Source organism: Dendropsophus ebraccatus, chromosome 12, assembly GCF_027789765.1.
Source record: "Dendropsophus ebraccatus isolate aDenEbr1 chromosome 12, aDenEbr1.pat, whole genome shotgun sequence".
In the NCBI taxonomy this organism is placed as follows: domain Eukaryota; kingdom Metazoa; phylum Chordata; class Amphibia; order Anura; family Hylidae; genus Dendropsophus; species Dendropsophus ebraccatus.
Window position 1 is genome coordinate 70,586,336 of NC_091465.1, and position 27,948 is coordinate 70,614,283.

At 44.6% G+C, this 27,948-nt stretch overlaps 2 protein-coding genes across 3 annotated transcripts; one reads left to right on the forward strand and one right to left on the reverse strand.

Moving 5' to 3' along the window:
* Nucleotides 1-1,843: 1,843 nt before the first annotated feature.
* LOC138768745 (prolactin-like) lies at nt 1,844-6,702 on the reverse strand. Its single transcript, XM_069946700.1, has 5 exons — nt 6,672-6,702; nt 5,410-5,579; nt 4,662-4,769; nt 2,321-2,482; nt 1,844-2,026 (listed from the first exon to the last, which is right to left on the reverse strand). The coding sequence occupies exons 1-5, from the start codon at nt 6,700-6,702 to the stop codon at nt 1,844-1,846; spliced, it is 654 nt and encodes a 217-aa protein (XP_069802801.1).
* An 8,295-nt stretch (nt 6,703-14,997) lies between these two features.
* Nucleotides 14,998-27,844, forward strand: EMC10 (ER membrane protein complex subunit 10). 2 transcript variants are annotated; one of them, XM_069947051.1, is made up of 8 exons: nt 14,998-15,182; nt 15,734-15,800; nt 17,544-17,656; nt 17,751-17,849; nt 18,044-18,225; nt 19,722-19,815; nt 20,292-20,384; nt 27,533-27,623. In XM_069947051.1, exons 1-7 carry the CDS (start codon nt 15,021-15,023, stop codon nt 20,373-20,375), a joined length of 801 nt encoding a protein of 266 aa, XP_069803152.1. In that variant the 5' UTR covers nt 14,998-15,020; the 3' UTR covers nt 20,376-20,384; nt 27,533-27,623. The 2 variants fall into 2 exon arrangements, with proteins under 2 accessions (XP_069803152.1, XP_069803151.1); XM_069947050.1 differs by lacking the exon at nt 20,292-20,384 and having other exon boundaries at nt 14,999-15,182; nt 27,533-27,844.
* The last annotated feature ends 104 nt before the right edge of the window (nt 27,845-27,948 follow it).

Consider the following 27,948-nt stretch of genomic DNA (forward strand, 5'->3'; position numbering starts at 1 on the left):
TCCCCAGTGCTTCAAACCGGACGTATAAGGATTTAAGTACCAACTGCACGGGAATGGCACAGAGGAGGAAGGTAACAGACTTACCTTTATTCTCAGCGCTCAGTTTCCCTTTAGGGTGCCTTCACATGTACCATATTCACAGCGGATTTCACGCTGCAAATTTGCAGCGAAATCCGCTACGGATCCAGTGCCTGTTCATCTCTATGAGAATACATACTCACAGCGGGACTGACATCCCCCTGCGAGTATGTAAGTTAACCCTCCAGCGGCCGGAGCATACATCACCTGCTCCGTGCTCCGGCTTGCTTCGGGGGTTCTCGGCCGGGACGAGCAGATGCCGGGAACCCCGAAGCAAGCCGCAGCGTTGAGCAGGTGATGTATGCTCCGGCCGCTGGGGGGTTAACTTACATACTTGCAGCGGGATGTCAAATCTGCATCGCAGATCCTCCGCAGCGGATTTTGAAATCCGCTGCAGATCCGGTACGTGTGAAGGCACCCTTAGGGTGCGTTCACATGTGCAGAATCCGCAGCAGATTTGATGCTGTGTTCAGTCATTTAGTTACATTGATATCTGCAGCATCAAATCTGCTGCGCATCTTGTACGTGTGAAGGCACCCTTAATGAATGTTTGATTGGGTTACTCTGAACCAGTCTCACTTGTGAAATCGGGGTTTATCTACCAATAACCTCATAGAGAACAATAAAGCTGAATGACGCTACTTTAAGTAGTTATCCCACAATTTGTTGTTTTTGCAGACAGTTGAGTACACTTATTACTATATAAATAACTCCTCAGGGAAAAAAGAAACCACCTATGATTTCCCTTTTGTATGTACAGTATGATGATATAATATTCTATACTGATGGTCGGCTTTAATTTGGCACTAAAATTACTCACATCTGCAAAGACGGCCGTCATTTTGACATTGTGTGAACATAGCCGTACTGTGGGATATTGAGGCTGGTTGATTTAGGTTCCATCACGTGGGCACCACCCTGGAATTAACAGGCAATGTATTTTATACAGAGACACCTGAGAGACTTGTTATTGCAATTGCTTTATTTTTATAAGAAAAATAAATCTATCACTTGCCTTATTGCAAAAAGTACACTAAAAAAGCAATTTACTGTATGCGAATAATCCGCTTAATCACTGTGTATGACAAAAAATTAGCGATCCTTTATTTATGGCATGAAATTTGTCAACAATGTGTGACCTAAAGCCTAGCCCCCCCACCACCACCATCCCCAACCACTATCAGCAATTCATGTCCGATTACGGGGTCTAAATATCTCGGGGTGCCATCCTTTTCATAAAAACGCTCTTTTACTATGGAGGACTGGTGTCAAAGAGGCGGAGTCTAGAGTTCCTCTCTGCCCTTCTCTGCTACGCCCCTGGGCGGGATCATCTGTGTCTGTGCTGGTCCACGCCTTGTCAAGTGGCGCATTCTCAGGATTGGGCTTAGACCTGGGCCCCTGTCTCTTTGACACCATTCCTCCAAGAGATATTTGGTGGTTTTGAGGGGGCCTGGGGTGGCTACAGATTTGCTTTACGATAACAATTCCCTTTAAATAGTTAGGGTTATCGTCTAGCAGCTGCTATGGTCATCTGTAACATATTTTGCATAACTTTTTGCACATATACTGCATAAAGAGCCATATGGCTTAGATAGCGGCTCTCATTTCTATTAGGCAAGTAGGAAAATCAAAGTTGTGGCCCAACTTGTTGCTATTTTTTCTTTTCCCTTTTTTTTTTTTATTTATTTTTTTTTTTTACCTGTCTAAAATGTATATTATGAGGCAGCAAAAATGAAGATTGTCATAATTTAGAATACGCTCTTCCCTAGCAGTTTGCATGTATCATGCGGCATCGGAGGATCTTTAAATAGCTGTCAATCTTGTGAGAGTCCCTGCGGAAACAGTGCAATAAGTGGTAGACTGGAAACAGGTAGGAGTCTCCTTGTGGCTCTGTGACCTCGACAGGACCGAACCACTCGGGGTACAAGTCTTCTAAATCAGTCAGCATCTGTAATACACAGCAGGTTATTGTCAGTACACAGCGTGCTATAGGAGAAAAGGGGCCTAATGTTTTCTACAGTACTGTGTCAAATTTGTGGCTCTCCAGCTGTTGCAGAACTACAATTCCCTTTGGCTGGCCATGTATGATGGGAATTGTAGTTTTGCAACAGCTGGAGGGCTATACAATTTTGACACCTGTGCTGTAGACTGTTTTCACTGGTTTCCACAATTGGTTCCATTCTTGTTTCATCAATCATCCATCATAAAGGAGAAGAGAAAGTGAGTTCATAATGGTGCTTACTCTTCCAGAGATCCTGTCTATTCCACCTTGAAGAATCTTAGTGTGTTCCTCCGCTTCTCTCACCTTCTGCACCATGTGATTTGGTGCCCCCATGGACAAGTACTGCAGAGGTTGTGACCACGAGCGCAGTAGTTTATTTACAAGGCTCAACAAGTCTTCATGCTGTAAAACAGTAAAATGTGCTATAAAAGGAACTTGGACAGAGGGCACAATTGATCATTAGGGATGAGCACAACTTGGGCATGTTTGAGTCTGATCATTGGCTGAAGAAGTTGGAAGCAGCCCTAGGGGGTCCTGTAAAGACTTCCCAGGGCTGCATCCAACTTCTTCAGACACAGGTAATCAGATGCAGAATGATCGGGCTTGAGCGTTCATCTCTTAAAGGGGTTATCCAGGCTTTAAAAAAAACCATCACCACTCCCATCCTTAGGGTCCTATTACACTGAGTGATTTTTAACGACTAACGATAAACAACCCCAAACGAGATTGTTTATCGTTAACCTGAAATTGTTCACCATATAACACAGAATGATAATTGTTAGTTACGATCATTAGAATAACACAGAATGATAATTGTTAGTTACGATCATTACGATTACTATGATCGTTTTTGCAATCGTTACTATGATCGTTTATTCCTTCTGATCCCAGAAAAACAATGATCAATGTCCAATTACACTGAACGATTAGTGAAAAAATGCGGGACTTGAGTGAACAAACGTGGAATTACAGCGAACGATTAATGATAGTTTTAAGTTCAGATCTAAATCAATGATCAATGACATACGAGCGATTTTTTTATTTTTTTTTGGTCGTTGCCTGCAATTACACAGAACGATTATCGTTTAAATTCGAACGATTTAACGATTTTTTGCACGATAATCGTCCCGTGTAATAGGGCCTTTAGTTTGTGGGTAGATTTGCACTTTATTTCAATGAAGTAAATAGAGCTAAATTGTAATACCGTACACAACCTGAGGGCGGTTTTTACAGGAAAATAACTGATTTTTTTTTTCTAGTTCTGGATAACCCCTTTAAAGGCATTCAGTGTATCTAAAGAGGTATTCCCATAAGAACTATGGGGGACATTTATTAAGGAGTCTAAAGTGTGCAACTATTCTAATGAGGATTGGTGCGTATTTTGTTCCAATAGCTTGTAACTGCCATAGTAAAAGTATCTAAGTAAAAGCTCGCAAATATGAAAAAATTGCGCAGTTATATTCACCTGGTTCTGACCAGACGTAGCCCTGCACCTGTTTGTGCGACTTTTTAAAAAGTCGCAAATGATAAATTGGGCGCTAATCCCGGATTATACAAACTTTTGGGTGAATACTCAAAACAGGCAGATTAAAAAAAAGTTGCATCTAAAAAATATTCACCTGCCGAATACTGGTTCATAAAAAGAATTTAGACAAAAACTGGGCTAAAAAAACTATTATTCACCTAAAAATAGGCGCAAAGCCCTTGATAAATGTCCCCCCTATGTTTCACTAGAAATTTATCTAAAACCACAATTTGTATGCACTGTGGCCCAGATATCAAAGGGTGTAAAATAGACACTAGTGTAAATTGCCCACAGCAAACCAATCACAGCTCCTCTTTCATTTGACCGGAGCTGAAAGCTGAGCTGTGATTGGTTGCTGAAGCTGTCTGACATTCAATCCGGGAAAAGGATTGTTAGGGTGGTGTTACAACCCACAACACTTGAAAAGGCCTCTTTGACATTTAACACCAGAAAATAAAAGTATTTTCTACATTCTGGAAGCACAGGTGGATATATGAAGGGTACCATGTGTCTCCTAGCCCTGACAACATCTAATAGTGTCTGCAGTTTGGAACCTGAATTGCAGCTGACAGATTCCATTTAAAGGGGTTATCCAGCGCTACAAAAACATGGCCACTTTTCCCCTACTATTGTCTCCAGAGGGGAGGAGGTGGCTTAGGGGAAAGACGTCCACTCACCTCCCCGGTTCCAGCGGCGGGTCCCGCATCGCTGCGCTCCGGTTCCCGGACTCTTCCTGGTGTCTGAGGTAACGTCTCAGGCTGCGTCAGACACCAGGAAGCGGCCGGGGACCGGAGCGCCGTGATGCGGGACCCGCCGCTGGAACCGGGTAGGTGAGTGGACGTCTTTTCCCTCAGCCACCTCCTCCCCGGTCCCAGCGAAAAAGTGCCCCCCGCTGGAGTACCCCTTTAATTGCAAACCACACCTGAACTGGAGACAACAGTAGGGGGAAAAGTGGCCATGTTTTTGTAGCGCTGGATAACCCATGTGCTTGGGCTCTAACCCTGGAATACAATGGATATGACTGGAATTGGCTGGATAATACTGATTATTACTTACCTGCAGCTGCAGTGTCTGCTCTTTGCCCTCCGGGGTATTTAGGGCTGAGGTATGACAATTGTTCATTGCTTTAATCATAAGCTGGCGTCCATCTGAATATTGCTGATCCTGTAATAAAAATAAATTTATTAAGACTTTAATAAGAGAAACTCCAAACAAGAACAGAATTTGGGGAATAGAGATCACCTATGTGTTCAGCAATGTCGCAATGTTGTACAGGTAACAGTATGGATACTTTCTCGACATCTCTTTCTACATCCATAGTAATAGGCAAATACAGCTTTCTTTTTCTTCTTTCCAGCATCCTAATCCTTCATAGAACTGCTGTTATAGAGCCCCTGAAAGGCTGTTCTCCATGCACATCTATTCATCATTCATCATACTTCAGGGTGTTGGATCAGGGCTGGGCTGTTTGTTAGTAGTGCACACACAGGGCTTCCTTTCCCTTCATTGGCCAATCACAGCACAGCACACACTCCTCTCTGCTATGCCATGACATAGTGCTGGTAAAAGTGCACTGGACTGAACCAGCTGGCACTGTGCTTGTTGATCTACACAGTGCAATACTATAGATGGCATGTGGGGAGGAGAAGGGGTTACTAATGCACTGGGTTTGTAAGATGAAAAGAAATAGCAGCGGTCCTAAGTACTGAACTGCTGAAGGTGATGATAAGCTATAGGAAGAGGGAAGAGAGGATTACAGGGGATTGTTAGCAGAATAATAATGTACATAATTTACAATACTTACAATTTCTTCAAACATCTCTGTGGATAGTGTATGGATATAATGTGAAAGTCTGATGGCTCGGTCAAATAGATCACTGAGCAGAACCTGACACTGGAGACTCCCCGGCGTGCAGATGGGGCTGGAGAGGACCACGTCCCCCATCACTACTAGAAACACAAGCAGCAACTTTCCTGTGTGAAGAACAACAAATCATTATTAAAATGAATAATAACAGTATTACATACTATGGAAACTGTCAACAAGCTGGTGTATTGCTGCTGACTGATTGCTGTATTATTTTACTACAGAGTAGTGCCCTAAAATGGCTTGGGGGTCTTCGTTCCCTAGTAACTGTTATGAACCCGTTGCTACTCTAATCCAACACTATTAAAGGGGTTGGCCACTGTAAAATTGCTCAGTATACAGTATTAGTCAGTGTACTCACTGTATATACTGACAGCAGCTCCCTGTGTACCTCATAGAGCTAAAATCAGACTCCCCTCCTCCAGGTTGTGCTGCCCTGCTCTGTGGTGAGACTGTCCATAAGATGGCCGACATGGAAGAGCATGTGACCATGCTCCGCCCCCCAGTGTCCACCACTGAGCCTGTATATGCCTATGGTGGACACTGCAGGCGGACATGGTCACATGCTCCGTCATGACAGATTTAAACAGATAGGATATAGGATAGGATAGATGAGTGAATCTTAAATTGACTGTACCACCAGGCCCAGGCTGAAGCACTGGAGGCGGGCCCACCCACTCCCAGTGGGAAGAAACCCCAGCCCCTCCATGACGTGACTCCATTACAATCAATGGAACCCTATCATAGAGGGGCTAGGGTTTCCTCCCACTAAGGGTGGGTTGGCCCGCCTCCAGTGCTTCAGCCTGGGTCTGGTGGTACAGTCACTTTAAGTACACTTGGGTTCATCTGAACCCAAACTCTCAGCATTTGATTACCGGTGGCTGAAGAAGTTGGATGCAGCTCTAGGGAGTCCTTGAAAACATGTACTAGGCTATAGGCTGTATTCATGTTTTTCAGGACTCTCTAGGTCAAAATCCAACTTCTTCAGCCTTCGGTAATTAAATGCTGAGAGGTGTGCTGTGGTGACACGTTCTGGCGATCGGTACATGTCTGAACACTCAAACCCGGACCGATCTCAACTTTTGACACGTCTTAATGACACGTAAAAAGTGTTTTCAAATGACAGTAACACTTTAAGTAAAGTTTACACAACCCTCCAAATCGATGAGTAGCCAAATAATTCTGTAAATTGTTCTTACCTGTAAATGAAGCTTCTTTGGCGGTAGACATGGTTAAGATAACTTGGCATTAGGATTACCTGCTCATGTCCAGCGGAATGGAAGCCTTGACTTTTATACCATCCATCTTCCGACCACTTTGGTTCCTCCCAATGACATCAGTAACATGGTAACCATATTAATCAGAAACATGCAATCTTCATTTCCCCAACATCCATATGAAGAAGAGGAGCCGGGCCAAGGTTACGGGTATCATCTTTATTGTCTACAGTTTCATTAATTTGCTCCTAAATACAGAGGATTTGCACAAATGAATATTTAATGACACTTCTCCGGTCTGATTTGCATATGGTACGTGGTTATACTGTATCGTCTATAGGCACATGTGTCAGACCATGAAAAGGACCATGAAGAACTATGGATAGATTTACATGGATTCAAACAGATGCACTTATTTTGGCAGATGATTTAATGGTTAGAGGGGTTATCCCATAAAAAATATTAAGGTTATTTAAATAAAGACCCAAAATATCAGGATCTTTTGAGTTTGCACAATAAAATGCCTATCTCACAAGCTTTGTCTCGGCCACCTGCTGTTTCACTTGCAATCCCCCTATTGTGTCGGCGTAGCCTCAGCTTGTCATTGGAGTTGGTGAACATGTTCATTGTCTGAGCTGGTCTCTATTCCCCTGGTTCACTGTCTCGAGCGCTCTTTATCTGCACCTTGTGAGTTGTTATTCCTGCAGCTTCAGCTCTTCCATTGGCTTATTACACAGACCCTACCTAAGTTCACACTGCATTAAAGGGCTATTCCAGTGTTGTCAAAGCTTAAAGGGAACCAATCAGCCCAATCAGACTGATATGGTTCCCTGAACTGCTGTATACAGCTCCTGCAGCAGCCGTGGCATGTACCGGCCATGGCTGCAGCAGCTCTTTAACTGGAAAAAAGACTTCAATCCCCCGGGCGCATGACAGGCAGCGGCGGGGAAGTAGTCATTTTGGCAGCTCCCCACCCATATCTTGTCACCGTGCTCAGCCTGTCAGCGCACTCAGAGGGGATGAATGACAGACAGAGAAGTCCTTTACTGACCTCTCTATCTGTCAATCATCCCTCTGAGCGTGCTGACAGGCAGAGCGGGGTGACTAGATACGGGCGGGGAGCCACCCAGATGACTACTACCCCACTGCTGCCTGTCACGCATCAGGCAGATTAAAGTCCTTTTTTTCGGGTATACAGCTACTGCTGCAGCCACGGCCAGTACGTGCCACAGCTGCCGCAGGAGCTGTATACAGCAGTTCAGGGAACCATATCAGCCTGATTGGGCTGATTGATTCCCTTTAATATAATACTGAGGCTGTAGAAGAAAGAAAGAAAAGTTCACTACCCACAGTTTTTGGAGAGTCTGGTATACCCCTTTAAGGTAGTATGTACTAGCTATAAATTAAAAAAGGAGGTGCCAACATATCACACAGCGTACTACAGCAGGCCTATTCATGTTAATGGCCTGGACATGCTCTCTCTTTCTCTGTCCAAATTGCCATAAAAAAACTTCTCCTGCTCTGTACAGTTCCTGACATGGACAGAGGTGGCAGCAGAGAGCACTGTGTCAGACTGGGCAATATGTTAGTACTTAAGGACCTGAAGGTCCACTCTATCATGTTTATGGATTTTTATAATTCCATTAAAGATTCTTCATGGTGATGCAATTTCATTGTTGAGGAGTGTATTTTATAAATTTAAGGGAAACTATGTCCCTGTAGCCCCCTAACTCGTCTGCCACCGTTCTTGTTATCTTCATAGGTCCTGCCGTTTTCGGTGGTGCCTTACGAGCATAATTAGTTTCGGGACCGTGCTTGTAATCCAAAGCCACTCCTAAACCAAAGCAAATGTTCCCATAAGAAATCACTGATATGCAGACAATGGGTTCCACAGCCCAAAAATAATCTTTTTTTTTTATTCTAAATAACATGTAGAACAGATGAAACAAAGAAACAGCTGAAACAAAGAAACAGCTGAATATGTAATGTTATAAGTTACTTTACAGTATAGCAATCAGCATGTGGAGTATAATGTATAGTAACTGCATAATCCTGAAAATACAGCAGCAGTTTGTAGATACAGGATGGGACTGCAGATCCCCATAATGCAGTAGTGTAGTACAACAGGCTAGAATAGAGAAGCAGGGCTGCTGTCAGAGGTCTGTGTGGTCACATGACAGCAATGGGGGAGAGGGGAGTGTTCAGCATGGACCAATCAGGAAGTGAGAATCACAGAGCTGTGCAGGAGAACAGTGACAGAAACTTTATATACAGCAATGTGAGTGTAAGGACAGGCACATTATAGCAGCAGTGTGTATAGCAGGTATGGAGAGGATGGGAAACACAAGGGCTGACAGAGACTGCAGGGAGCATGAAGGAATGAGCAGGACAAATGTGGGCACATAAATGCAGCACTCTCTGTCCAGAGAGAGAGGGGTTACAGCTATGAAGAGATTACCTCCACAGTCCTGTCCCCTGATGCAAGCCCCAGCTTGAAGTGGATCTGCTATGATTTGGAAGGTGAGGGAGACTTCCTGGGTCAGAGTACAGTGCTGTAGACCCCGCTATGCAGACCATACCCCTCCCCCACTCCTCTTCCCACCCAGTACTGGGAGCTCTTAAACCAAAGCAATGCTCTTAATCCAAGTTACAATTTTGAAAAACTGTGAGCTCTTTTTGCAAAATGCTCTTAATCCAAGTTACTCTTAAACCAAGGTACCACTGTAATTTAATCTGAAGGAAATATATAAATGAGCTCCTAAGGTGCACTGGGGGTGTTCCTCGGCCCCCCACTGCACCGTTCGGCCATCCAGCCACCTCCTACTGTAGTGTCCCAGTACAGGTATGAGAAAAAAGGGGAGAAAAGCAGCGCTTCCTTGTGTAGTAGGAGGAGACCAGGTGTGTGGTAGTAGATGACTACAAGAATCCACTCACCTGGAAAAATTGTGCAAGATTAGGCACAACTCTATTAATGGCGTAGATGGAGGTACTCCGCAGCTATTCCGGGGCATCACCACCAGGGGTGGGAAGGACATATGCAGATAGCGTAACCAACTGGTTACAGGACCAGAGTCAGGACCCCGTACAACTTGAATAAGCGCAGAAGTACTGTGGCATATACACGGCGGTCTAAGACGGCTTCATATACTCACTCAACAGTGTATTCCAACCGCGGAGGATATAGTGAAACAAAATACTTTTATTGCAACGCGTTTCGGCCTTCGGCCTTGACATATATAATAAAGGCCTTTCTCAAGCTTGAGAAAGTCCTTTATTATATATTTCAAGGCCGAAACGCGTTGCAATAAAAGTATTTTGTTTCACTATATCCTCCGGCGTCGTATACGCCGGGTGTCGCCTTATAGGGCGGACGCTGAAAAACTTTGGAACCGTACTGGAGAATCTGCGGTCACTCAAAAACAGTAGAGTGGCGGTGTGCCCAGAAAGACACACCTCTATAACCCGTCTGGCCCGCCCTTGTATCCTACCGGGATTACTGTACCCCCTTCTTTAATACTCACATCTCACTGCTATCTGATGTTTTTTCAAAATTTTTATTTGGTGTGCGTTGGAAGAGGGGTAGTTTTATACAGCAATTATATTCCAAACTCTATATTTTAACTGGAAAAGTTGGGGGTCGTCTTATACACGGAAAATTTGGCTAGCGATATTTCACTCTCTCTTAATAACAGAATATAAGAACTAAGAGAAGTACATGACCTACAGATCTCCTCTGACTGTGGTGACTTTCCCGTTGTAGACATCTCATGATTAATACAAGTCAATTACCGGCTGGTCCTGAGACTCAGGATGCCATATGAGCCCTACCTAATGCATACATGAATATTGTGTCTGACCTACTAGGTATAGGCAGCTCATGTTATCCATGTATACGCCAAACAGTAGATTAACTAAGAACATTTCATGCATTGCAGAGACATAAGGTGTGACATTGGACACGTCATTTACTTTTCCTTCTAATTGTCTGAAGGTTGAAATAGCTTTTTTTGTGACTGATGGCGGAGAATGGTGTCTTCTCAAAGCCAAAAGAAAACCAGAGGCGGCCTGACCTGAAAGGAGAAGGTGACAACTGACAGTCTGAACTTATCTCAGCAAATATCCATAGACAATGTTCCTCAGGCTCTAAGTCCTGCTTACAGCATCACTACTGCCTATGACGGGGGGCGCTAGTTACTCTGCTCATTTCTGTAATTTGAACGAGAGAAAAGAATAATCACCATGGTTTTTGTAAACTTGCAGTGCCAGAAACCTATCCGAAAGGGCAGGACTACCTTGTGATCCATCCTCCATCTTCATGGGTAACTACAGATATTTCTTCATGCTATGGGATACTTTTCACTGTCGTTTAAATTTTTTTTGCAGAAATCAATAGTACAGGAGATTTTAAGAAACTTTGTAATTGGGTTTATTAGCTGAAAAAAATGCATTTTTGAAAAAGCAGTTTGAAGCTCTCCCCCCATTGTTCTCTATGGAGAGGTGTGGAGGGAGATGAGGCACCAAAATAGGACAACAAAGAGTTAATTTACAGCTACATCACTGGGCTATCTCCTCTGAAGTCAGCACTGACCTCTCTGACCTTTGAATACCAGCTTTCACACAGTTCCCTCTGTGTAATCCCTTGTTCTCTGCTGCTGACTAATCTCCCTCCTCCCCCTCCCCTCTCCATAGGTTAGACAGGGCTCGACTGATGTAAACTAGTCTTGATTTCCTGATAATGAGCAGTGAATGAGAGAGAGGGGGGAGTCTTTTTGAATGCAGATAATGGCCTATTTGCCTAATACACCCAATTACAACGTTTCTTAAAATCGTCTGTACTATTGATTTCTGCAAAAAAAAAAAAAAATGAAATGACAGTGACACTTTAAGAATTTGTTTTCCTTTCCCTTTCTCCAGACATAAAGCTTCTCATTTAAACCACAAATCTCTGTTTTGGTTTCATCTTTCCACAAGCCTTCTGCAGATGGGCAGTAATGTTGGTTTTTGGAGAATAGTCCACAGTGACCTTATGGAATATTATACGCCTTGCTCTTGGTGTGACCATTGTTGGTCCTGGACCGCTCCTGGAAAGGGTAATAATGGTCTTGAATGTCCGACTCTGGATTCCAAACTGGTGTCCTTTAATTGTGCCATGATCCACTTCCCAAAAAGTGTTGTGCAGATCAGATTTTAATAGAAGCCTAAGGGGTATGCAGAATTCCAGACACCTCTAGGGTTCCATATGTATTGCTTGGCAGCGTGGGTCAGTTTCCTGAAAGGCTTCCTGATCAGTGTCTCCTGACCGTAAAAACCGCCACGTAAGTGTAAAGGGGGCCTTAGAACAGCCTAAATAAAACAAGATGCCCACTCACCTCTAATTGTCAGTGTAAGACTAAGGGCCCTATTACACGGGACGATTATTGTGCGAAAAATCATTAAATTGTTCGTATTTAAACGATAATCTGTGTAATTGAAGGCAATGATTGAAAAGTCGTTTGTATGTCGTTAACCGTTGATTTAGATCTGAACCTAAAATCGCTAATCGTTCGCTGTAATTCCACGTTCGTTCGCTTAAGTTCCGCGTTTTTTCACTAATCGTTCAGTGTAATTGCACATTGTTCAGTTTTTCTGGGATCAGGAGTAAACGATCATAGTAACAATCGTAACTAACGACTATTGTTCTGTGTAAAGGTGCGTTTACACAGAAAGATTTATCTGACAGATTTTGGAAGCCAAAGCCAGGAATGGATTTGAAAAGAGGATAGATCCCAGTCTTTCCTTTGTGACCTGATCCCTGTTTATAGTCTGTTCCTGGTTTTGGCTTCAAAGATCTGTCAGATAAATCTGTCTGTGTAAACGCACCATAATATGGTGAACGATTTCCGGTTAACGATAAACAATCTTGTTTGCGATTGTTTATTGTTAGTCGTTAATCGTTAAAAATCGCTCCGTGTAATAGGACCCTATGTTCACACACCGTTAAAATGAAGGCTGTAATTTAATGGCAAATAGTGGACGTTGTTCATATAATAACGGCTGTTGCTATAAAACAATGGCCATTACCTGCCGTTAAATGATGGTCGTCCAATAAAAACGGCCATCAGTTTGACAGTGTGTGAAGGACGGAGGAGAAGGCCATTGCGTTAGGATGGATGAGAAACGGAGAATGACATGTCAATTCTTTCAGCGGAATCTGCCCCTTCATAGAATTGAGTCTATGGAGCCTGCAGATATGTGCGCTGCCATGAGCGGGTATGACGATGGAATCCACCGGAACGTAACCATGCAGATTCTGTAGTTTGGAGTCTTTTGCCTGTAAAACCCATTTAAAATCTCATTCACAGTGCTGGCATTGTAATATGCTGCAGATTTTACACACAATAATCGGTTGTAGAACATCAGCTTACCCACATATATATGGGACACCAGTATAAAAAGTGGGAAACCAGGAGTAGGTCAGAACCATCTCAGCATGGGGCACTGAAAATGAAGGTAGATTCTTGTCTATGTATTCATGTAATCTGTAATTTAATCCATATGCTAACGAGGCAGCTTTACACATAGGAAATTGCTGCGAGTTCCGCAGCAGAATCCACTGCGATTCCTACTTTTAGTTTTAATGGGGTAACATAAGGAAGCCGGTCAATTAAGTACTCGCAGCTGAATTTTCACTTCACTGCAAGTACGTAAATGTCGGTCCCCTTTACCTGCCGCTGCCTGGAGCATACATACATTGGTTCGTGCTCCTGCGGCATCTGAGGCTCCCGGAGGTCCCGCGCAGCTAATCAGTGACTGCGGCGGGGCTGTGCACTGATTGGCTGAGCGGGACCTACAGGAGCCCCAAATGCAGCAGGAGCACAGACCAGGTAATGTATGCTCCGGGCAGCGGGCCGGAAATCGCGGAATGAAAATTCAGCTTCGATTATGTTACCCCATTCAAACTCACAGTAGCAAGAATCGCTGCAGATTTTGCTGTGGAACTCGCAGTGTGAAATCCGCTGTGATTCGCTACGTGTGAAGCTACCCTTAGGATGCCTTCATACACCGGATTTCACACTGCAGATCCAGTGTCAGTGCATCCGTATGAGAATACATCCACGCAGCGGCATTGATATCCCGCTGCATGTATGTAAGTTAACCCCCGGCGGCCTGAGCATACATTATCTGCTCCCAGCTCCGGCTTGTTTCGGAGTTCCCAGCATCAGTGTGCTGCCCCGCTGCAGTCACTGATTGGCTGAGCAGGATGTCCTGCTGAGAACCCCTGAGCAAGCCGGAGCGGGGAGGAGGTGATGTATGCTCTGGCCGCCGAGGGGTTAACTTACATACACATAGCGGGATGTCATTCCCGCTGCGACTATGTATTCTCCTAGGGATGCACAGAAACTGAATCCGCTGCGGATCTGGTGTGTGTGAAGGCATCCTTTATGAATATTCATCTCTAGCCCCGCCCCCAGAGCCCCAAACCACCTCATTAGCATAAGGGATATACTACAAAATACATGAAACCGGCGACGAGGATGAAGGTAAGAAACTTCATCCTCAGCGCCTGTGCACTATAGGGACCAATCAGCAGGTTAGATGCCCCATTTATAAGACCCCTTATGTGTCAGGCAGAAATCTTGTAATCTCCTATAACACCATGTAAACCCTCCAAAATGTTGCAGGCTTCTGAGCAACTGAGAATCCTTTTATGATAGAAATGACTAGCTTCCCCCAGTATATATAATATATAATGGATGTGCTCCATGGGGGAGATTTATCAAACATGGTGTAAAGTAACACTGGCTCAGTTGCCCCTAGCAACCAATCAGATTCCACCTTTAATTCCTCACAGACTCCTTGAAAAATAAAAGGTGGAATCTGATTGGTTGCTAGGGGCAACTGAGCCAGTTTCACTTCCCCCCATGTCTGTATAGCTTATTGCAGGTGGTGACGGGGCTGCAGACACATCAGTGCACACCAGCGACCTGCCCAGAATGGCGTCACTAAAGGAAGCATGGACGTCACGTGATTTGCGCCGATCACGTGACCACCTCCTGACGTCAGAAAGGCCTTACCAGTGAGAGTATGCAGCCCCTGCTCCTTTATTTTTATCAGGCCGTACCATAAGTCATGTGATACGTTGTTATAACTCATCTATTGATTCTTACCGATGGGCTTATATTCTAGCGACTAAGCATAAAAATATTGATTAAGCATAACTATTTTGGATACTAAGAGTAGTATCGTCATTTTGACAAAGTGCTAACTAAATCACCCCCCCCCATCCATTAGCAATGGTATGATCCGCTGCCGGAGCGTACTGCGCATGCGCATTGGTTGTCGTTGTCCTCAATGGCTGCTATCATGTCAGGACGGAGGAGGAACGGGGAAACGACCGGCTCCTCGGTGTTCAGGAGTCCGCTGTCCTGCTGTACCGGATATAGTTGTCTTGTATTTGTAGTCGTTGCAGTTCTGTTACCTTCTGGGATTCTAGGCAATGTGTGCAGGGTGAAGGTGAGCTGTCAGTGACACACACACACATATATATATATATATATATATATATATATATATATATATATATATATATATATATATATATTGGGCTATACAGATTCTATGTACATGAGGCTGCATCACTGTATGTTACAGTCACAATGTAAGCCCTCTGCTTGCTGTCATTGAAAGAAACCTATCTCAGTGATCTCTAGTGGTTGTAAAACTACAACTCCCAGCATGCCTGGGGAGTAGATCACTGTTGTAGTGTCCAGAAGAGGAGACTCAGCTGCTTCTTGTGTCTTAAAGGGATTTTCAAGGATTTTGGGCCAAAATGTATACTCTCCTTACCTAGTCCCCCTTGGCACTCTTGTCCTCCCTTTAAGCTTTTGTTATTGTTCTGACCGCGTTGATATCCCCTCCCTAGTGATGTCATGGCGGTGGCCAGTTATTGGTTATCTGTGTCACCTGACCGTATGAGCTTAACCCCATATTGATCAGTGGAGACCCACAGAACAGATACATCTTGTAATGGGGTGATGCATAACGCTGATGTTTGTTTTTTGCAGGCAGGTGATGGCAGAGAGTCCGAGAGTTGTGGAGCAAACCTGGAACTGGAGCATTCATTCGAGCTTGGTAAATGACATATATGCAAATCCTTATGAACGTTCATCTACTAAAACCTTCTATCATACGGCCACCAGATGTAAGGCGTGACTGCTACATGTGCCCACTACCTGGTGTCCGTAGACGGTCACAGATTTTGTCTGAAGTTGAGTTACAGAGGCAGTAGTGTTCTGCAGTTGAGAAATGTCGACTTGGGTCACCTGGTGGGATCTTCCAAGGCCTCCGCTGTATGCGTGACATCTGTATTTTCCACTGTATGCAGCTATCTGTACGACTGATCTTCTTGACCACAGATATTGGGGACTTGGTGGGGATTTAGGAGAGGTTTCTGCTTCAATTGAGAACCAATTGAGCTGATATGGTTCCCTGGAGCAAAGTATAAAGCTCCTGTAGCTCCCTCCCCTCTATGACGCAGCTGCATTAGAATCAATAGAACCATGTCATAGAGGGGCGGGGGTTTCCTCCTACCGGGGGGGGCACCTCTAGTGCTTTTGCCCCAGCTGGTGCCCAGGAAAAGAATGGCGCTGTACGCGGCAACTGGGCCGTAATTCAAAAAAAGGACTGCGGCACCGGAATCCCTGCGCCGGCACCGCTCTATCCATGTAAATATCAGAATAGAGCGATGTACCGGTGGCACATTCGCTTTAAATAGTGAGGGCCAGGAAAAAGCGCAGGCCCAGCCTGGCTAGAAAGAGAAGGGAGGTGGAGTAGTGCCTGGAGTTATTACCATAGGGATAGGGAATCTCGTCAAAGTACAGCAGGGTGGATTTTCATGATACAGGTTGGGGACTGGTTGTGGGGTCCTCTGGGTTTTTTCCCTCCCATAAAAAGAATAAAGCAATCTACATGGAGCCATATTAGATGGCACGATGCTCAGTGTAAGTGGGCGCTGATCTGCTGGATCAGCACTTGCTCACTGAGCCTATCGCACAGCTCGATGTCTGTGCAGCTTTTGCTGCATATACAGCAAATAATAAAGTTATACTTGCCTGTTCACACTCCTGGGTGTCCTGCTGCCTTTTCCCCTTTTACTGCAGCCACTGCTGATACCTCTGAAATGTCTCTGAAGTGACAGGCCGCTCAGTCAATCATTGCCCAAGACTGGACAGCACCTTGGTCATTGATTGGCTAAGCAGCCTGTCACTGCAGAGACTGCTTCAGAAGATTCAGCAGCAAGTGAGGAAAAGGCAGCAGGAGATCAGGGAACCTGGACAGGTAAGTATAATCTTTTATTATTTTCTTTACACAGTCATCAGCCATCTGCCACGTATCTCTATTACTCGGCCAATGATTGTTAAAATTTGTAAAAGACAACGATCAGCCAATGATCGGCTCCTCTGCAATTTCTACCCAAATCTGCTTGATTCAGCAGATAATCGCTCCATGTAATACAGGGATGGGGGAACCTTCGGGCCTCCAGCTGTTGCGCAACTACAATTCTCATCATGCCTGGACTGCCAAAACTTTAGCTTTGGCTGTCCAGGCATGATGGGAATTGTAGTTGTGCAATAGCTGGAGTGCCAAAGGTTCCCCCATCCCTGGTGTAACCCCTGCTTACATTATTGCTCCGCTACACCTTCCCCATCAGAAGTTTTGAGCCCTGATGGTTCCATATAAAGGATGGGAAGCAAAAGTAAAACTTACCCAGGCCCTGTCACTATAGGCTGCAATTCTGAAACAAAAGGAGGAAAGGTTTTGCTTTGTTATGGATAATGGACAGTACATAATTCCAAATCTTGTGTTCGAAAACAGATGACAGCATCAACTTTAAGAAGCGAGGTGTGGTGATGTGGGGGTCCACTGGCGACCAGAGTGTCTCTATTTTACAGAAACAACTGACCGAAGACGAAAGGAACAAACTAAGAGTAAGTCAGGATAGCAGATATACATCCGGAGGAAGGTTGTCTCCTTCCCTGCTTGTAAGCCGTGCAGTAACATTGTGTGCCTTATGTCTGGCAGGATATTGCAAACCTAAATGGACTTTATAGAATCCGAATCCCCCGTAAACTGGGCACTACCGAGGATTCCCATGAATACGTCACCTCCTTTGTCCGAGCGGTACGTTCAGTATAGTCTTTGCTCTTTCTGTTACGGTAAATGCCTGATGGATTTTCTGTGTGGAAATTTGCAGCAGAAAATTTGATTTCTGTGATAAAATCCTTGAGGAAGGTAAAATCATCTGCACAGTCACATGGTAGGTAATAGAAGACTTGAGGATTTTGTTAATGGATTTTCTTGTCCTTTCCTCCCAGTGCTCCATGGTGGAATCTCACCTCTCAGATCAAATCACCGTTCATACAGACATTTCGGGAAATATCGTGGGAGTGTCCATTGTAACCCTTCCTGGATCCTGTAGCGGCACAGAGGTGGAAGACGTAGATTTAGAACAATTTAACACCACAGTCTATATCCAGCAGCCGATCCCAGCAGCAGTGTGAGTCCATGACCTCTACCATCTATCACATCAAGCTGTAGTCCAATGCTGCAAACAGATCACTGATCTCAGGGAGACCAGCCAAAGAAGACACTGTCGCCCTCATGGTTAAAGCGCTCAATACAGTAAAATCCTAGGTGCATTGCTCCCTGGGAAACATGAATATGCAAAAAGGTCTGCAGAGCCTTAGGTACGAGTCTCGTAACATGGAACTAGCCAGATATCCCTCCAGAGAAGGGCCTAGAAAAGGGGTGGCTCCTGTACGGACTCCAACAAAAAACACCATATTATGTTGCCCCTTCAGTCAATATCCAACTCTGTTACAAATCTGATGATATGACCAGGGAAATACCAAAGCCAGGTATCCATACACAGACAGCTGTTTCAGGGTGTGGAGCAGGATTCTGGTTAGGTGGGAGCAATGCCTAGCAGACCATGGCTGGTCTACCTGAGATCAGTGATATGTTTGCTGTATTGGTCTACTAGGCATTGCTCCCACCTAACCAGAATCCTGCTCCACACTTATGAGGGACAACACTCCGAAATAACTGTCTGTCGATGGAAACATGGCTTAGGTATTTCCCTGGTCATATCATCAGACTTGTAATTGAGTTGGATATTGAATGAAGGGGCCACTTAAAGCGACTCTGTACAAACAATCTGACCCCCCCCCAACCACTTGTACCTTCAGATAGCTGCTTTTAATCCAAGATCTGTCCTGGGGTCCGTTTGGCTGGTGATGCAGTTATTGTCCTAAAAAACAACTTTTAAACTTGAAGGCTTAGAGTATCTGTGCCCTAACCTTGCACCACCCCTCCGTCCGTCCTCCCCACCCTCTTCATCATTAGAAATGCCCCTAGAACATTTTCTCCTGTCTGAACATTGCACAGGTGCCTTAAAGGGGTAGAGCGGCACTAAGAAATTATTTACAAAATAACACACATTACAAAGTTATACAACTTTGTAATGTATGTTATGTATGTGAATGGCCCCCTTCCTCGTGTTCCCTGACCCTTGCCCGTGGACCCGGAAGTGTAGTGCATCATACATACCTGATTCGTGTCGACCGCCGTCTTCTGACAATGATGTAATCTTCGGGAGGCCGGCCGACCCACTCCTGCCGTCCCTCATGCCTGCCCCCCTCTGCCGCGTCATCAGCTGCTCAGCCGAGAATGGCTGAGCATAACTGTGCTCAGCCAATCGCGACTGAGCACAGTTAGGACCATAACTGCATCACCTGCTGAATGGACCACAGGACAGATCTTGGAATAAAAGCAGCTATCTGATGGTACAAGCGGTTTGGGGGGGTCAGATTGTGGGTACAGAGTCACTTTAATATGGTGGTTTTAGAGGAGCCATCCCTTTGCTAGGCCCATCTCTGTAGGGATATCTGGCTAGTCCTGTCTTTTGAGACTCGTAACTAAGGCTCCGCAGACCTTTTTGCATATGGATCACGCTGTAGTAGCTCAGATCTGATCTTATCCTTCTTTTCTTAGGCCTGAGACAGCGGCTTTCATCGAACGGCTGGAGATGGAGCAAGCGCAGAAAGCCAAGAATCCCCAAGAACAGAAATCCTTTTTTGCTAAATATGTGAGTTTTTCCTGGACAGTGTTGCATGTGTGTGATATAAATTCTGTGTATAAGGATTTCTTCATGTTGGTGGGTTGTCTCATCAAGACAACTCAATATTCTATTGAGGCCAGTCCACAGGCAACTGGTATAGCAGGGGATAGCTGTGGCTGGCCATGTCCTCTGCAGTGACCTCTACAGGGGAAGTGTAGTATTACATGCACAGGAATGCCTGACCATGTACTATAATACACTCACTACAAAGTGAGAGACTCTTTTTGCTGGCAACTCTCCACTTTGGTAAATAGAGCGGGGTCTTGAGCCAAGGACCCTGATCTATGATGTTCTTATACCCTCATTGGATATCTACAAATGGATTGTATTATTGAGACAACCCCCTAATGTTCTACATAGAGCAATATTAGAGACAGCTTCCTTCACACCCTTTGTGTTCAGGATATTTTGTGACTTCCTGTCTTGTCTCTCCCTCCTCACAGTGGCATTTAATACTAGGAGGGGCACTGTTGCTAATGTTAACCAATTCGATGAAAGTACCAAGGGAGCCAGGACAGCAGGCCTGAGGAACTGAAGTAATATACTTGACCTCAACTTTATCCCTTCTCTAATGCTCCTCTACTCACTTGCACTTTTTTCTCTGAGCTCTGAGACAAAGCTAATAATCTTAATAAACAGGGAGGTGCTAACTTTTTATTTTTATTTTTTTAAATCTTGTACAATAATGAAAACGTTATAGTGAAAGTCATGGTTTCCCTGTGGCTCTCGCTGGCAGGGCATGCTGGTAGTTGTAGTTTGGCAGTAGCTGGATAGCCAAGGGTTGGGTAGGTTAATTATCCTACTTTAATATATTGGGACAATGGATTTGAGTCTGTAGCTATAAAGCTGCCAGGGCATTTGGGAGTTGTAGTGTTATACCAGCTAAAGAGCCATTGGATACCAATTGCTGCTTCATGTGGAATGGGAAATAATGTGTGTGTATATACACTGATCAGGAATAATGTTTAAAGCGTAACTATAAAATATTTTGACCATTCAGTATTAGTTAGCTTAGGTCATGATAAGAATTTTTGCAATATACATTAATAACCTAAAATGAGCAGTTTTTTAAATACATAAGGCTGATTATCCCTTTACAGCCCTCTCTGGCTCTGAGTTATTTCTGCATTCCTGCTGAACACGCCCCCTCCCTGGAGATCCGTCCTGAGTGTACGTACTCTGACAGGAGGATCAGATAACAGCCCTGACACACACATAAACAAAACCTCCTCCCCCCTCCTAGCAGCACGTTCTCCCCCCTCCCCTCTCCCCGCTCTCAGCGCTCATTTGCTCCTCGTTCCCCGCTCGCTGCCGCCGCTATTCAACGCGGCTGCAGCGAGCGGGTGAGTGCGGGAGGGGCGGCGGGGAGCTGCGAGGGGGCTGCCCGGGAGATCGCTGATCGTCCGGGCAGCCCATAGGATACAGCAGCGTCTGCTGCCGATGCTCCTATTCAACGGAGCGACGGCAGCAGATCGCTGCTATACCAGTCGCTTGTTTTTCAGCATGTTGAAAAACAAGCTACTGCAACGATCAGCCGACATGAACGATGTCGGCTGATCGTGGCACTCTATTCCACGGGACGATTATCGTCCGTAGCGGCCAATATCGGCCGAATACGGACGATAATCGTTCCGTGGAATAGGGCCTTAAGCAGAGCTGAGGGTGTTGTGTGTGTGAGGAGCAGCGCAGAGGAAGAGCTGGATGGAGGGACAAGTGTTTCCAGAGCTTCACCCAGGGGGGACATGCCACCATCACTCCAATGTACTGCATGAGGGAGAGTGGGTGAGTCACTGAGGGGAGGACTACAAGTCCCAGCACAACACAGCTGTAGTCCTTCCATAGTACATATAACACTCACTATCAGATGTCTGCAGCAGGTGCCCCCACCTCCATGGCTGAGATTATCCTACAGTGTAATGAGAGCAGATGACTGTATCTAATTCCACTGTGTGTGATACCATCTGCTGGGGCTCTGTATCTAATCTTACATTGTGATACTGTATGCTGGGGCTCTAATCCTGCTATGTGTGATACATCTGCTAAGGTGCTGCTCAGTGAATGGAGGGACCAGCCAGGGAGATGAGGGAGAGGCCACGCCCACTTTCTCTCAGCCAGGAGAAAAATTCATTTATTCTTCTGAGCCAAACAACTGGTGATATCTCAGCGAGCGTACAAGCTATCAACGCAGTTTAGGGCTCTTTTTAAAGGGTAATACATGGGCTTTTTATTTGAGGAATTTCATTTTTTGGCTACTAAAATTATAGTTACGCTTTAAATTACTGACAGGTGAAGTCATTGACTATCTTGTGACAATGGCAATAATGGGTGGGATATATTGGGCAGCAGGTGATCAGTCATTGAACTTGTATTAGAAACAGGAAAAAGGGGCAAGTGTGCAAATCTGGAAAACTGTGACAAGGGCCAGACTGTGATTACTAGACGACTGGGCCAGACTGCAGGTCATATGGGGTGTTCCCCATAGAAAGTGACTAATACCTACCAGAAGTGCTCCAAGAAAGGATAACTAGTGAACCAGTGATTGATGTTTGTAAGGAGTGTAGGCTGATCCATAGAAGTTTTGTAGCACAAAAAAAGGTGAAAAAAAAAAAAAAAATCTTTCTGGCTATGATAGAGAGTTAACGGGGCACACAAGGCATTGCAGCTTGCTGTGTAGTTGCAGAAGGGTTAGAAGACCCATTAAGAACCTCGTGACCATTGAGTGTCAGAAATGGACCAAGGAGAAGCAATAGAGTACAGGCAAGTCTGATAGCGTTGCTGTTATGACTGTATACCACTAGATGGTGCTATAGAGCTATATGTGCAGGGAATGGTGTGCACAGATCTCGCTCTTTAGGATTTATGATTGCTGTTGGTCATTTAGACAAGCAGGCAGTGGTTTTATTTGTTTCTATGTAGAACTTGTATTTGAAGTGTTGGTACTTCTAGTGCTAGAGAGCTTACACGATCTGGTGCCAATAGACATTTTTTTTTATTTTTTTATAATTACTTTTTATTTTTATTTCACTTTATTTTTTATTAACTTTACTAGTTTGCCAGTTTTCTATACAAATCTATTTTCTTTCTTAAAGCAGCACCACACCTGTCCACTAGTAGTGTGTGGTATTGTGGCATAGTCCCATTCACTTCAGTGGAGTTGAGTTACAATAATAGACATAACCTTTAGACCACTTATGTCATAGAACATAGATCTGTAATGTGCTTCCGTACCCATAAATAGCCTCCGCTCCATACCTGTATAATGATTAAACCACGATCGCCATTGTTAGTTTCTTTTGGATCCACACCAAAAAAAAAAAATCGGCCTATGCCTATGGGAAACTATTATATCTATTTTTGTCTTCTGCACGTCACTGGGTGTGTGGGAGGTTGGCGTGACCTGGTAACATCACCCTGCAGACAGTCATTGCTGCACATGTATTGGAGTGTAGCATTACAGAGCAGTGCAGGTGCTGATCACGAAGCACAATGGCTGTAAGTCTGGAGCTCTGTCCTACTAAAGGGGCAGTATTGTGCAGTCAGGAACCTTCCACAAGTAGACCACTTCTTACCTAAGAACACCCATGTTAAAAGAGTGGAAAAACAGGATCTGTCAGAGGTCGTCCATGGTGCAGAACAGTACCCTCCAACTTTTGATAAACTACAGTACCCATCATGACTGGATAGCTAATGCTTTAGCTTTGTCTGTCCAGGCATGATGGGAATTGTAGTTTTGTCACAGGGTCGCAAAACTATAAAGTGTAGGGCCACAGATTTGACACCCGTGATTTAGAGGGTCCCTACAATTCTCACAGAAGGAGAGGAAAGATGCGAAGGCATACACTGATCCAGATCCATGTACGGATACTGATCTGTGTCCAGTAGTCTCCTGATCCGTGTCCAGCGCCTCAGATCTCAGAGGTCTTTGTGTAATGATTACGCTTTGTAGAGAAGCATGTCTAAGTACCTAAAGGCTCCATACTCCTTCACAAACATTTTTTTTCTGTCCCACAGCACCTTTGCAATAAATCTTTATTAAAAATATCCTGCCGGTATTGTTTCTACAGCTCCTGGGCAGACTGTGTCACTATGTAGTAACACATGACATGTTTGGTGTAATCCTATACTATTGCAGGCTTCTGCTCTCTTTCATTTGTCCCCTTCTTTGTGCTAATGGACATTTGATGTTATGCAGAATTAGAGGACTGTTCCAAGGGATCTACACCAGGGGTCCCCAAACTTTTTACACAGGGGGCCAGTTCACTGTCCCTCAGAGCGGTTGAGGGCCGGACTATATGCTGCTGCTATATTTGGTCCGTGGGGAGCTTCTGCAGCTGGAGGGAGACACTGTCTCTGCCCATGAGGAGGAGGTGGAGTGGAGGATCATAAGACTCATCTGTCTCTGGTCCAGGGAAGGAGCCTTGGGGGTGGCTTAGGATGGGGGAGTTGTAGTTCTACCACAGCCACACAGGACCATTCTGGGAGTTTTTGTTCTACCACAGCCATACAGGAGCAGAATGGAAGCTGTAGTTCTACCACAGCCACACAGGAACATGCTGGGAGTTGTAGTTTTACCACAGCCACACAGGAGCATACTGGGGTCTGTAGTTATACCAAAGCCACACAGGAGTATGCTGGGAGCTGTAGTTCTACCACAGCCACACATGAGCACTAACACACACCCACAGATACATACATGTCACCAACACAGCAGTAGCAGTGGAGGATGACAATGTCTCTCAGCGAAGGATCATACTCGTCTGTCTCCATCGGAAGGGGGCTGGGGCATGGTGCCACGCTGCAGTGTCAGGGGGAGAGGTGGGGGGCCAGATGAATGGCTTCAGGGGGCCGCAGTTTGGGGACCCCTGGACTACACAGTCTGTTGTCTGTTACCATAGAGACACAGTCTGCATTGGAGCTGTAGGTAGAAGGCAGTGGGTCATTTTTCAGTTAAGGGTATTGCAAAGTTGATTTATTTTTATATAAGATTTATTGGGGCAATTTATAAAAATGTTGGGAAGATGTACAGACCCTTTAAAGGGGTTATCAGCTTCTTTCTTGCAAAACCCCCCCCAAAAAACAGCACCACCCCTGTTCACGGGTTGTGTGTGGCATTACAATTCAGCTTCATTCATGTCAATAAAACTAAGCCACACCCCAAACCCACACCGAAACTGAGGACAAGAGCGGTGCTGTTTCTGGAAGAAAGCGGCCATGTTTTTCTAAGCCTGGATAACCCTTTTAATGCTTTAGTGCGCCTCCATAGAGACATGCATGTTTTCTCCCCCCCAAGTCAAGTCTATGTGGCTTTTCCTTTAGTTTCTGCTTTGTGTCGTTGCGGGGATCTCCACATTTCTCTCTTCTTGTGCACTGCGGTAGTTTAGCAGATAATAAAGGTGATGGTCTCCGATTCCTATTCAGGAAAAGTACAGGTTGCAAGTCTTGAGATGGCAAGAAGATGGCTGGATGGGAAGGCTGTATTCATTGCCGGGGCTGATCTGCAATACCAGATAGAAGGCACGGATGAGGGCCATTTTACTTTCATGATCAGTGGACATCCAGGTGGTTGCTGATCATACATTACTGGCACATTGGGCACATTATTATTATTATTATTATTATTATTATTATTATTATTATTATTATTATACTAAGTGCATGTCACAGTATATGTTGGCCTACCCTTGTGCCTGTATATAATGGAGATGTGGGCAAAGTGTCATGTGACTAGACCCTTACACACATGAATTTCCTACCTGTACACGTACCATGTTTAAAGTTGGATCCTGCAAATTTTTTGTGATTTTTCAGGTTTTCCTGGACTTTGATATTGAAGGCCTATCAATATCAGAATGGGGGGGGGGGGGGGGGCTGATTCCCAGTCTTCCCAGATAAACTTATTAAAAGGGCTGCAAGGTCGCGACAAACACTATACCTTCTTCATTACCAGACACAGCACCGTACATTTGACAGTGTCTGTGTCTGGTACTGCAGCTCTGTCTCATGCTGTATAAAACACAGATCTATCAAATAAGCTATGCCTAAAAATAGTGATGGAAATGCGGCACTCGCCAGAACCCTGAAATCATTGTGTGGGACCTGGAATCTGACTCCGAATAATTCTATATTAAGGTGTATCCATCTGGGACGTGATATACCCACAGGATAGGTGCAGGTCCCACTCATTTCTAGATCCAGGACTCTTCTAGTTTGCTTGTGGGTAGTAACCTGAAAACAGAGGAAGAGGCTTTTTTACACCATTTGCGTAACTTCCATAGAGGTTAATGGGAGTTGGGTAAGCGGTGTAACATTGAGCTACAATCTGTCTTTAACTTGGAAGTTATAGAAACTGCATAGCTTGAGATTCTGCCAAACTGCTCTCGACTTAAAGGAGAAGTCCGGCGAAAATTTCTATTAAAGTATTGTATTGCCCCCCAAAAGTTATACAAATCACCAATATACACTTATAACGGGAAATGATTATAAAGTGCTTTTTTTCCCTGTATTTACTACTGCATCAAGGCTTCACTTCCTGGATAACATGGTGATGTCACTTCCTGGATAACATGGTGATGTCACTTCCTGGATAACATGGTGATGTCACTTCCTGGATAACCTGGTGATGTCACTTCCTGGATAACCTGGTGATGTCACTTCCCGGATAACATGGTGATGTCACTTCCCGGATAACATGGTGATGTCACTTGTGACATCACCATTTTATCCAGGAAGTGACATCACCATGTTATCCAGAAAGTGACATCACCATTTTATCCAGGAAGTGAAGGGAAAAAGCACTTTTATAAGCATTTCCTGTAATAAGTGTATATTGGTGATTTGTATTATGTTCGGAGGGCAATACAAAACTTTAATAAAAATTTTCACCGGACTTCTTTTTTAAAACAGTACTCCAATTAAAAATAAGTTTTCATATGTTGCTTCTAATGGGGAGAACATAACAGTGTCCTCTTATGTCATCTTTGGGACCCAGCGGAATGATACAATCTCCACTTCAGAGACTGAATCATCTAGGGGTGACAGCCTGGTCAGCCAATCATTGGCCGCGGCACTGTCCCATCTCAGTGATTGGCTGAGCGGGATGTCACCCTCAGATGAGTCTGTCTGGGAAATAAAGACGGGATCACTCAGCTGGGACCCGAAGATATGACGTAGTAGGACACCATGGGGGCATGAAAAGGTAAGAGTACACTGTTTGTTATGTTATCCCTATGGGAAGCAACATATAAAAACTTATTTTTGAGCAGAATACCCCTTAAAACGAAACTTGTGCAAACTGCGTAAAAGGGGCAATTTGGCTGTTTTGGGTTCTTGACCAAATCCAGTGGGTGCAAGCTGATCCGAGGGGCCGGGGTATTGAGTTAGGTGGGACCTGCATCTATTAGATGTATATGGCATATCCTGTAGACATACTCTAAATGTCCCAGATGGAAATAACCCTTTCAATATTGTAGTCTCAGAAAACCCCTTTAATGTGTCTGTAGACGACCTGGCAGCGGCCTAGAGAACAAGGCTTACCATGAGCAACAGGTTCTGTTTCCTTTTATAGACCATTTTGCTAAATGGGACTCTTCAGAAACTTTAAGCAGGAGCACTCACCCGTCCCCATCTTTCCATCTGCTGCTGGGGTCATTGTGTGGGGTAACACCTGTCTGCTTTGTCTTTGCAGTGGATGTACATAATTCCTGTTGTTCTGTTTTTGATGATGTCCGGAGCATCAGATGCCGGTAACCAAGGAGGAAACGGTGGAGGCGGTGGCAACGGTGGTGGAAGGTGATGGACGGGGGCTGAACACCGGATCCAATCTGCTTATTTCTGGAGCATGTAGACTGCCACATCCGAGGACGGATTTATTTTTTTGTCTTAATTTTTTTTTTCTTAAGATCAAATAGTTGTTGCTGTACCAGAGACCCAATACAACCTAATTTATTATCCTGTAACCATTTGCACTGGCTGTTTGAAGATTATATTGTAGGTTGGGTATGCTGGTGTGTTGTATTTTTATTAACAGAAAATACTACTTCTCAAATAGGAAAAATAGACATATGAGGTGCAGCATTAACAGATACGTCTGACGGGGACCAG

Bases quoted from the DNA above. Each gene is read 5' to 3' on its own strand.
- LOC138768745 (XM_069946700.1), bottom strand. From the start codon at position 6,702: ATGTCTACCGCCAAAGAAGCTTCATTTACAG. The intron at 5,580-6,671 runs GTAAGAACAATT...TTCTTCACACAG, and splicing joins CAAAGAAGCTTCATTTACAG to GAAAGTTGCTGCTTGTGTTT. The intron at 2,027-2,320 runs GTAAGCACCATT...TGTGTATTACAG, and splicing joins TAGACAGGATCTCTGGAAGA to ATGCTGACTGATTTAGAAGA.
- EMC10 (XM_069947050.1), top strand. From the start codon at position 15,021: ATGGCTGCTATCATGTCAGGACGGAGGAGGAACGGGGAAACGACCGGC. The intron at 15,183-15,733 runs GTGAGCTGTCAG...TGTTTTTTGCAG, and splicing joins GCAATGTGTGCAGGGTGAAG to GCAGGTGATGGCAGAGAGTC. The intron at 17,657-17,750 runs GTAAGTCAGGAT...TATGTCTGGCAG, and splicing joins ACGAAAGGAACAAACTAAGA to GATATTGCAAACCTAAATGG.